Below are 12,165 nucleotides of genomic sequence, written 5' to 3'. Positions count from 1 at the left end.
CAAGGGGGAGAGGTCCTCCAGAATGAGTTCCTGAGGGATGGTGAGAAGTCCCCACAGTGGGCACAGAGGTGAGCTCCTCAAGAATGAGTTCCTGCGGGATGGTGAGAAGTCCCCACAGTGGACAAGGGGGAGAGGTCCTCCAGAATGAGTTCCTAAGGGACGGTGAGCAGAAGTCCACACAGAAGACATAAAGGAGAGGTGCTCTAGAATGAGTTCCTGTGGGATAATGAACAGTAGTCCCCACAGTGGACACAGAGGAGAGGTGCTCCAGAATGAGTTTCTGTGAGATGGTGAGCAGAATTCCACACAGTGAACACAGAAGAGGTCCTCCAGATGAGTTCCTGCAGGATGGTGAGCAGAAGTCCACACAGTGGACATAGAGGAGAGGTGATCCCAGAATGAGTTCCTGTGGGATGGTGAGCGGAATTCCACACAGTGGACACAGAGGAGAGGTCCTCGAGAATGAGTTACTGAAGGACAGTGAGCAGAAGTCTGCACAGTGGATACAGAATTGGTGCTCCAGGCAGGAGGCTCAGCAGGTACAAAGGCATGAAGAGATGGGAATGGCAAGGGACAGTGCAGGTGCCATAGATCGGACAGCAAAGTTGGAATAAGAGTGTGTCCTAAGACAGTGGCAGACATGAGACGGTCAGGGTTAGGGGCCAGGTCTTTGGAGAGCTGTTGCAGTGCTGCATAAGTCTAGCCTTAGGTTTACACTTTGGTACAAGTTGAAGGGCAATTGGTGATGGGCACTGCAGCTGGTGCTGGAACACTAAGTAGGCCCTGTAGTTACAGTCAAAGCTGGTGATGACTTCTACAGGAGTGACACCACTCAGTCTCGGGCAATCATTCATAGAAGGCTGGTGTCCTTCTCCAAAGGCTGCACCTGGGGATTCCCACCCTCTGTCCTCCCTCCAATTTCATTCCCTGCCCTCCTGCTTTAGCCAGAGCAGCTCCATCTTTAAATACTTATATAGTTTTCTTTTAATGAAAAATTTCCATGCTTAAAATTTATCCATGGATTTAAGTGGTTCTTTCTTGGCTTAAAGTGGCAGGTGTTGACTCATTCTGTTGTCACTCAAATAAGGTTCTAGAAACCTATTATTGCTCCCAGAGCTATTTAAAACGACTTCAGGTATCTGTTCTCATCCTGTCCTAACAGGCATGTGTGCTCACAGTTGGTTTAGGCTGTAGACAGTGGTAGGTACCTCCCTCATCCTATTCTAAACAAAACATTTTAATAATCTAGTAAATGTACTCAATCAGGTAAGTAGAAATGGATTTTTAAATTTAGTCCAAAAACACAAATGAGCTACCTACCCACTAATTTAATTAGAATAATAATCTAAAACTGAAAACTGGAGATGTGTTCTCCAAAAGCCACCATGTGCTCATGGCTGGTGCCAGAGGAGAGGGGGAGTAGAGCGAGTCCACACAGAGGTGAAGCAGCCTCGCTTCAAGTGCTCAAACAACCAGAGAGCAACCTCAAAGCACAAGAGCCCATGTGGGCACATCTTGCTGCTGGCTCCCACTGCACTTTGCAGGGACTGTGCATCTCACAGACTGGAGGTCTGCAGCAGTCTTCGTTGGGCAGTCTGCAGGTGCCACCTATCCAGCAGCCTGTGCTCATTTGGCATCTGCCTGTCACATCGCGGTGACCCTTGCAATGCTCCAGAGTTTCAACATTGTTATATCTCTTATGGTGAACTGTGGCCAGTGATCTTTAATGTTACCACTGCATGTGTTTAGGGGCACAGTGAGCTGCACTGGTGAAGCTGACAAATGTTGTATGTGTTCTGCTGCTTCCCAATAGCCATATCCCGACCTTTCTCCATCTCCCTGGGCCTCCCTCTTCCCTGAGACACAACAGTAATGAAACTAAGGCAATTGATCACCTTGCCATGTCCTCTAAGTGTTTAAGTGAGAGTCTCATGTCTCTCACTTTAAATCGAAAGGTAGAAGTTATGAAGTCCAGTGAGGAAGGCATATCAAAAGCTGAGACAGGCCAAAAGCCAGGCCTCCTGCACTGAACAGTTAGCCACGTGGTGAATAGAAAGGAAAAGTTCTCAAAGGAAATTAAAGTGGTGCTCCAATGAACACACAAATGATAGAAAAGTATAACAGCATTATTGCTGATGTGGCAAAAGTGCGCATGGTCTGGATAAAAGCTCAACCCAGCCACTACAATCCCTTAAGCCAAAGCCTAATCCAGAGCAAGGCCCTGACTCCCTTCCATTCTGTGAAGACTCAGGGGTGTGAGGATGCTGCAAAAGAAATGTTTGAAGCTAGCAGAGGTGGGGTCATGAGGTTTAAGGAAAGAGTCCATTTCCATAACGTAGACTGGTAAGGTGAAGCAGTAGGTGCTTATCGCAGAGCTACAGCAAGTTACCCAGAAGATGTGGCTAAGGTAAGTGATGAAAGTACATTAAACAACACACTTTCAGTGTAGTCAAACAACCTTCTATTTAAATGACAGATTTTCAGTGTAGGTCAAACAACCTTCTATTGGAAGAAACTGTCTTGCACTTGCACAGTTAGAGACAAGATGCCTGGCTTCAAAGCCTCAAAGCACAGGCTGACTCTCTTGTTAGGGGCAAATGCAGCCAATGACTTTAAATTGAAGCTGATGCTCACCTACCATTCTGAAAATTCTGTGGTCCTTGAGAATGATGCTGCATCTACTCTGCCTGTGCTCTGAAACGAAATAATAAAGCCTAAATGACATCACTTATGTTTACAGAACAGTTTACTGCATGTTTTAATCCCAATGTTGAAACCTGATGTTCAAAAAACAGATTTCTTTCAAAATATCGATGACTGTTCATTAACAACACACCTAGTCACCAAAGAGTGCTGTTGGAGAGGTACAAGGAGATGAATCTTGTTCTCATGCCTGCTAACATGCTAACACAATGTCCTTTCTGGAGCCCAAGTATCCAGTTGTTATTTTGACTTTCAAATTGTATTATTTAGGCAAATCAGTACCTATAGCTGGCTCAGACTGTGATTCCTCTGATGGACCTGGGAAAACTGAATTGAAATCTGGAAACAATTCACCATTCTAGATGCCATCAAAAATATTCATGATTCATGGGAGGAGGAATGTCTCCATAAACAGGAGTTCAGAAGAAGTTGATTCCAAACCTCACCACTGGCTTTGAGGGGCTCAGGAATTCAGTGGAGGAAGTCACCACCATTGTGGTGGAAATAGCAAGAGAAGCAGAACTAGAAACAGACCTTAAGGATGTGACTGTGTTGCTGTCAATATAATTTCACAATACAGCTTGAACAGAGGAGGAATTGCTTCCTACAGATCAGCAAAGAAAACGGTTTATAGAGATGGAAATTGTTCCGGATGAAGATGCCATAAACATTTTTGAAACGACTACCTAGGATTTGGAACAGTACATAAACTTAGTTGAGAAATCAGTGGCAGAGTTTGGGAGGACTGACTCTACCTTTGAAAGGTGTTCTACTATGGTAAAATGCTACCAGACAACACTGCATGCTACAGAGAAATCTTTTATGAAAAAAAGAATCAAATGATGCAGCAAACTTCACAGTTGTCTCATTGTAAGACATTACCCCACCTGTTAGCAACTACCACTTTGATCAGTCAGCAACCATGGGCATTGTGGCAAGACTCTCCACTAACAAAAAGATTGTAACTCAATGAAGGCTCAGATGGTCATTAGCATTGTGTTTGCAATAAAGTACTTTTAAATTAAGATATGTTCATTCCACTTTTAGACATAATTCTCTGCACATGTAATAGACTATAATATGGTATAAACAACTTTTGTACACACTGAGGGACCAAAAGCATCCTGCAACTTGCCTCATTGTAACATTTCTCCTCTTCCTGTGGTCTGGAATCAAACCTGCAATGTCCTCAAGGTATGCCTGTATTGGCAGTAACAATGAAGACTCTTTATGGAGTGGTTAGCACATGTCCAAGACCATGTGCTCATTGTGTGACACCATTGGATCCTAGAACAACACTATGATGTCTTTTTCTTTTGGTGTCCATTTTGCAAATAAGCAACCTAAAACACACAGGGGCAAATCAACTTGCTCTCAAGGTCTCTATATTAGTCTGCTCAGACAGACATACAAAAAAACCACAGACTGGGGGCCTTAAATGATAAAATTTTACTTCTTGTAGTTCTGGAGGCTGGAAGTCTATGACTGTGGTGCTGGCGTGGTGGGGATCTGGTGAGGGCTCTCTTCCCAACCGACAGACGGCAACCTTCCTGCTGTGTGACCATCAGATCTCTCTCTCTCTTTCTCTTCTTATAAGGTTGCATGGTCCTATCAGATTAGCGCCCCACTCTTATGACTTCATTTTTCTGTAATTACCCCTTCAAGTCCCCATCTCCAGATACCATTGCTTTGAGGATAGGGCTTCAACATGTGCATCTGGAGCCAAGTGACACAATTTGTTCACAGCAGCCTTGTAGCTGTCAAAAGGCAGAGCTGGGATATGAATCTGGGAAGTCATTCTCAGAGCAGAGTGTGTTAGAAAATTCCTCCCTCAACTCTCCCCTACTATTCCCTCCTCTCCAACCCTCCACCCCACCAGTGCTCCTGGTAATGAGCCACCCTCATTCTCTGGGGTGTAATTTTTCTTTCTCTGTCTCCTTTACCTGGGTTGTCTTAAGCCCCAGAAAGCAAAACAGCTTTTGATAACTCAGCCTGGGTCATCACAGGCTTGGGAGCACAAATAATTCATTCCTTTAGAGGCAAAATTATCATGAAAAGTAATCAATACAGGCCCTTAGCCAGTGCTAATTACAGAGCATGTCAGTGAAAAGAACAATGACAAGGTACATAGTCTGGATTTCTAAGGCTATGATAATTCACCTTCCATGTAAAAAGAAAAAAGGCTACATATGATTAATATAAAGCAGTGGTGTCCTTTCAAACCAACAGATAATGCCACACTGTGTACTATTCCAGCAGGCACCAGAGAGGCAGCCAAAACAAAGCCCAGGACGGATACTTCAGCAGGAAAAGGTGGGGTGCAGTGGGCACTGTGGGAGACATGTGACAAGTGAGGGCCACAAAACCAGACAGTCTCCATTTACTAGGGGTGAGACTCAGTGGCCCCTTCTGTAAAATGGGACCAATAATAGTAAGATAATAGCAGGAAATTAGTGAGGTTGTCAGGAGGATCAAATAAGTACTCAGTAAGTGTTAGAGGTCATTTCCTGATAAGAACCAAAAACATTAGGGCATGGCAGCGGGGAGGGGTGGTATTGAGCCTAAATCAAAAGTCCCCTGCTTCAGGCCAGGTGCTGAGCTGCCTGGGACTCTGCTCTCTATCTCTGAGACATGGGCAGAGCTATCATGAAGACTTTCAAACAAGGATATCCTGTAGGTGTTGTGGCTACTGATCATATGGCCAGAACACTCTACTTGTCTTCTTCTGGAAACAGCTCTGAATTTCCCTCTGGAGAGCCCCCTGCTCCCACTCTCTACCCATGAGACTCAATGGGTCCAACCTCCAGCCCTTCCTCCACTGTTCAGAGATGGGCACGTCACCCAAGCTAGGTCAACACTGCCCACGACCTACAGCCTCTAAGGGGCTGATCAGCTGGCAGGAGCAATTGGACCTAAGTTATGGCTCTGAAAATAAAGCTAATATAGGGAAAGAAGGAGAAAAAGAAAGCGAGATCAAAGTCAGCTATCACTCTAGACTTTTTAGTTACAAAAGACAAGAAATTCCCTTTGGTACTTAGGCAAATTTGTTTCTCCTCCCTGTAACTAAATAATTTCTAACCCATACAGTATATAAAGTGCTTGGGACTGACCAAGGGAATGATGACTTTTCTCCTTTTAACCTATAGCTTGAAGGATCATTATTTATTTCCATCTACCTAGATAGACAGATAATACATCTGTCTATCTATTATCTATCTATCTATCTCCATCTATCATCTGTCATCTATATCTATCATCTATTTTTATCTATCATCTTTAATCTATCATTTATCACATATCATTTTCTATCATCTATGTATCTACCATCCATTTATCTTATCATCCATCTATTATCATATATATATTACACATATACATGTAAACCTCTTAAAGTAAACAAAACTTTTATCTACGGAAAATATAATTTGATGTATTTTCTTTTCAGTTAATTCTTGACACAGTTATAAACAGGGTATTATTCTGCACTGCTAATGGGAACGCAAGCTAATATGTTCCTTTTGGAAAGAAGTTTGGAGAACACTCAGGGATCTAAAAGTAGACCTGCCATTTGATCCTGCAATTTCTCTACTAGGAATATATCCAAAAGACCAAAAATCACATTGCAACAAAGATATCTGCACCAGATGGTTCATTGCAGCTCAATGAATAATTGCCAAGTCATGGAAAAAGCCCAAGTGCCCATCGACCCATGAATGGATTAATAAATTGTGGATATGTATATCGTGGAATACTATGTAGCCTTAAAAAAGATAGAGACTTTGCCTCTTTTATGTTTGGATGGAGCTGAAACATATTCTTCTTAGCAAAGTATCTCAAGAAGGGAAGAAAAAGTATCCAATGTACTCAGTACTTTTATGAAATTTATAATTTTCTCACTTTATTTATAAATTTTCTCAATTTATAATTACTCACACTTTCTTATGAAAGATAGATCACAACTATATGCCAGGATGAAGGAGAGAAATGAAGTGGAAGGGAGAGAAGGGGGGAGGTTTGATAGAGGGAGAGTAAATGGTAGGACCACACCTATGGAACATATTGCAAGGGTACAAGTCAAATCTATCAAGTATAGAACATAAATGTCTTAACATAATTAAGTAAATGAGGCAAAAGCTACATTAATTAGTTTAATGTAAGCACTCCAAATTGTATTAAAAAAGACACATATTACCCCACAGATGCATAAATGTATTCATGATCTATATGTGTATATGACTTAATAAAAGGAAAAACATTTCACTAATAAGAGGAAATTGTGTCTCAGACAGCTTGAGAAATGACCTCATAATCCAGCAATAGTTTACTCCTGTCTTGGTTACAGTGGGAACACAATGCTAGTAGGCTAACACCTGTGGAGAATTTTTGTGTTTACCCAGTTCTTTCATGTAACCAAAGGGTATTGGTCATTACTCTGATGGTGTCTTAGAGAACAGGAACAGAGCATCAAAAAATCAGTGCTCCACAAAGGGCTGCTCCAACCCAAGCTTTCTCCTTCAACACCCCTGATACCAGCTCAGTTATGTACCTGCCGGCTGGTCCACTCTAAGGAGTCTCTCCTGGAAATGTTTAGGCTCAGAGATATTCATCTAAGCAGTATTTACATCAGCTAAATAATTAGAAACAGCCCTAAGTAACCTAGAAGACAGGATAAGGATTTGATAGCTTGCTTTTCCAAAGTGGACTGGTAGGCAATTAAAAATGATTGAGAAAGGGTTTGCAAAATTAAGGAGACAGTGCTCCTACAACACTATTAATTTGAAGACACAGAAGACAAAAGTCATTGTGACTATACATGTCCTTTATCTAAAAAAATAAAAGAAAAAGGAGTACAAAAAGAATTACATATCAAAACATGATCTGGACAGGATGAGATTCTGGGTAATTGTTGTTTTCTTATGTATTTTACTTTTTATGTTTTGCAAGGAACGTATGATGGTTTTCTGATTAGAAATTTGATTGTGGCTCGGCGCCTGTGGCTCAAGCCGCTCAGGCGCCAGCCACATACACCTAAGGTGGCGGGTTCGAATCCCCAGCCCGGGCCCGCCAAACAACAATGATGGCTGCAACCAAAAAATGGCCAGGCGTTGTGGCGGGCGCCTGTAGTCCCAGCTACTTGGGAGGCTGAGGCAGGAGACTCGCTTGAGCCCAGGAGTTGGAGGTTGCTGTGAGCATGATGCCATGGCACTCTACCCAGGGGGATAGCTTGAGGCTCCGTCTCAAAAAAAAAAAAGAAATTTGATTGTAAAAATATTCTATTTGTAGTAATCTAAACACGAAGGAATATATTTCCTCCTAATGACTGAAGTGTTTATATCACTGAGGGGAAACACAGAGAACATTCAAGTGTTACTTAGATGCAAATGTATAACATCTGGTTTGCTTTTTCCCTATGGAAATGCCTGAATCTGTACATCTGCCATGCACACCTTGGTTTTGTCAAATGGGACATTCATCTTCCTCCTATTCTCCTATCACTCAATGTTCAAAGTATTTCTAAATATGCAGAGACAGAAATTAGCGGTGACAAGAGTGAATATGGGCAAAGACCGTCTTCCCCCTTCCAGAATCACCGCTGTGGCTCTCAAGATCAGCAGTCAGCTAAGCTGCCAAATGAAACTGCCAGAATTTGTGTCCTACAGTGGCTTGTCCTCTCCCCATCAATGAAATCCCATTTCATTGCTAAGTTCTCCAACATGACTGACACTATGTTAGACCCTCAGAAACAGAGAACTGACAAACAGTACTTGCTTGCAAGCAGTGACGAATTTCTTAGGGAAAATCGCTGAGTAGTCTGATAATTTGTGTTCTTTCTGGTAAAGGCTGTTTGGGTCAAGTGCACAGCAAGGCAAAGAGCGAGAGGTGTGGTCACCCTGTCAGCAAAGGCTCCTGACCTAAGGGCTTCCTACGCTGGGTGCCTGGAACTTGCCAGAGTGGGTCAGGAGACACTGGTGGAGGTGGGGACACACCACGTGTAAAGGCAGAGAGTCAGGGGTGTTTCTAGGATGCAGACGTAAAGCGGCGTAACAGCCAACTATGGAATGGAGAGAAAGTTCTGGAACACAAATCATGGCAAGCTTCGTGGGCTGCACTCGGAACTCAGAATTTAGCATGTCCGTGCTGCACAGCTACCCTGAGGAGAATAAAACACGGGTTCCAAGTGGCCCTTATTGCCATCAACTCTGTGGGTGAGATTTTCCAAAACACTGAGCTCCCCTTACAGCCTCTACTTGGCATTCTCCCAGAACATTACAACGTATCTTCTCAGACACACAAAGCCGCCTCTTCTGAATTTATTTTCAATTCTGATTCATCAGATAAGAGAAGGGAATTAAAATGAAGCACATCCATAAAGACCCCATAAGAAACTGCATTCTGCAACATGCTCAGGAACGCCTGAACCCAGAGGCGCACTCCTTTCTCTTTACAGTGCAGATACTTCCTCTGCAGAGCTGGGACCGTGAGGCTCCGGAGCCGCACAGACCACTCACTCACCACAGGTTGACGAGGAAGGGGTGCTCCAGCCCCTGCATGATCTGCAGCTCCCGTAGGACGTTGCGGACCTCGTCGCGCTCGATGCACTTCTGCTTGTTCATGTACTTCATGGCATACATCTTCTTGGTGTCGCGCTTCTGCACGATGCATACCTGTGAGACGACCAAGTGGACAACATTCAGGACAAAAATTAAAAAAGAATAAAAGTCAGTCCCCTGCCTCATTTCTGCTCCTGGATTCAAGTCTCTCTCTCAAAAACTCACTAGCGGAGCAGCTCTGGCCGAGTTACTGCCACAATCTCCCCACATCTGTAAAATCGAGGAGCTGGGTCAGATTCATCCGTTTACTGAATGTTTGCACTAATACCAGCCATGTCCTAAGTGTGGAAAAGGAGCTGCCCTACCCTCAGGGAGCTCACAGCCTAGCAAAACAGATGCACGAGTGACCAGAGCCCTGAGATGTGTGGTTGGCACAGTGCTACAGACCATCTCTGCCCACCTGAGCATCTTACCTCCTCCCACTTCACTGCACACCTGCTTGACCTCCACTCTCCAGCCCTGCATCAGTCAGCCTGAGTGTTCTTTTGGCCACTTATATGTGGCCCATACAACTATAGGCGAAAGGCCTATATGCCTCTGGCCAAAAAAGCTGTTTGAGAGAAAGCAATTAAAAGACTTTGTGCAGGCATACTTGTGAGAAATGGAGGCAGAATCCCATATGGCCAGGTTTGTTGCAGGCCTAAAACCCCCCTGACCTAAGGTCAGCCTGGTCGGTTGCGGGCATAAAAACCCCCTGACTTAAGGCCCACATGGGAACAGAGGTTTGCACACAAATTTCTGTTTGCTCTAGAAGTTTCTTAATTATGCCTTGTTTTAAAGATTGAAGTAACTGCCTCCAAATAGCAAGGTGAATGGATCAATAAATTGTGGTATATGTACACCATGGAATACTATGCAGCCATAAAGAAAGATGGAGACTTTACCTCCTTCATGTTTACATGGATGGAGCTGGAAAATATTCTTCTTAGCAAAGTATCTCAAGAATGGAAGAAAAAGTATCCAATGTACTCAGCCCTATTATGAAACTAATTTTTAGCTTTCATAGGAAAGCTGTAACCCAATTTTAGCCCAAGAATACGGGAAAAGGGGAGAGGGAGGGGAGGGGAGGGGGTAGGATGGGTGGAGGGAGGGTGATTGCTGGGATCACGCCTATAAGGGTACAAGTGAATCTTCGTAAATGTGGAATATAAATGTCTTAACACAACAACTATGAGAATGACATGAAGGCTATGTTGGCCAATTGGATGAAAGTATTTCAAATTGTATATGGAAACAACACACTATACTCCATGATAGTATTAATGTACACAACTATGATTTAATAAAAAATAAAAATAAAAAATAAATAAACATAAAACAGGTAAAACAAAACAAAACAAAAAAAACAAATAGCAAGGTCAGTAGAACAGACTTTCAAACTGTCTCTTTCCTCCACAGTCTCAGGCTTCATCAGATAAGAACAAAGAAAGTAATGACTGACAACAAGTTCTTCAGTAAGTTATGTTAAACCGGGTTATGTTGAAAGGGTTATGCTTAAAGGTGTATGTTGGGTGGATTATCAGATTACTAGGAATGAGCTACTTATAAGGTAGGTAATCACAAGATATTTAAATGGATTAATGAAGTCATTGGTGTCCAATGCATGTCAGAGGGAAGTCATTGAAGTCCAGTGCGCATGTGCTGGGGGATTGTAATGAATGTTAATGAAGTCATTGCTGTATAGGGCGCATGCACAAGATCGATTATATAAACCAACAGTAAATAAAGAAAGCTCTCCATTTTGCCCGAGCAAGCAGATGATCACCTTTATTTAAAACACAATTTCAATAAGCGTGCTTATTCTTTGTGACATTGCTTTTCCGTGAGACCCTAATGGCAACATACAACAGACTAGCAAAGCTGGAGAATTAGCATCCACAACTTGGACCTTGGACCCTGACTGGTAGAAATTAGGGTACCAATACCCCACCTCCCTTGCCCACTGGGTGAGATAAGTCTGAGGACTGTGTTTCACACTGGTTTCCAGAGTTTGTTCAGCTTGATGGCACCCCTCTTCCTGGCTATTTTCCTTCCCATCCCTTCCCTGCCTCACTTTCCAACTCACTTGCTTATGTTTTCTTTACCTCTCCAGCTCCCTGTACTCAAATACTTGCCTTGGAACCTACCTTTAGGGAAGCCCAAAATCAGGCTCATGGGCTCTAGAGGAACACAGGAGTTGTAGAAGCAGTGATGACAATGCCTTGTCCCGCACACTTACGGGAGGCCAGGCACTGGACAAATCGTCTCCTTGATTATCTCACTTATTCCCCACTAGAGCATTCTGGACAGAGGATAAGGAGGCTGTAGCCCAGAGTATATGAATTAACTTGCCCAGAGTTCAACCAGCTGTTAAATAGCAGGGCAGGACTGAACCCACACAAGTCTGACTTCTGAGTGACTCCCTCATTTGGGGGCTGGAGGGGTGGAGAGGTAAAGGCAGCTCCGTGGGAGAAGGCTGCCCCAGGAATCAATGCCAGAGGGTGAGCACTAAGGGATGGGAAGATAGCAACGGCAAAGGGGGAAGCTTCTGGGGGAAGGGGACGCCAGGACAGAATGCTTGAGTCTGAGGAGAGGTATGGTGGGAAAATATCTCCAGGGCTAACACAGCATGTGACAGGGACGTCAACAAGGATGACATGATTCACTGTTCCTCGAGCTGCTACAAGAAACTGTCAAAGTGGGCAGCTTAAACACCAGAACCGTATTGTCTACAGTTCTGGAGTCAGGAATTCAAAATCAAGGTGCCATCAGGGCCAGGCTCCCTCTGATGCTCCAGGCAGCATCCCTACTCACCTCTTCTAGCTGCAGGCTGCCTCCATCAGGGCCGGGCTCCCTCTGATGCTCCAGGCAG

The 12,165-nt window shown here is 43.6% G+C and overlaps 1 protein-coding gene across 1 annotated transcript in view; it reads right to left on the bottom strand.

Annotated features, from left to right (window-relative positions):
- The window catches only part of STK32B (serine/threonine kinase 32B), a 416,355-nt gene that overhangs the window by 307,669 nt on the left and 96,521 nt on the right, over positions 1-12,165 (bottom strand). Inside the window, exon 3 of the mRNA XM_003800212.1 lies at positions 9,217-9,368. Within this exon, the coding sequence (XP_003800260.1) occupies positions 9,217-9,368 (152 nt within the window). The remainder of the gene's footprint in view (positions 1-9,216; positions 9,369-12,165) is intronic.

The sequence above is a fragment of the Otolemur garnettii genome, unplaced genomic scaffold (genome assembly GCF_000181295.1).
Source record: "Otolemur garnettii isolate 467f Iridium unplaced genomic scaffold, OtoGar3 scaffold00171, whole genome shotgun sequence".
Classification (NCBI taxonomy): domain Eukaryota; kingdom Metazoa; phylum Chordata; class Mammalia; order Primates; family Galagidae; genus Otolemur; species Otolemur garnettii.
This window is presented reverse-complemented; position numbering and strand designations above follow the sequence as displayed.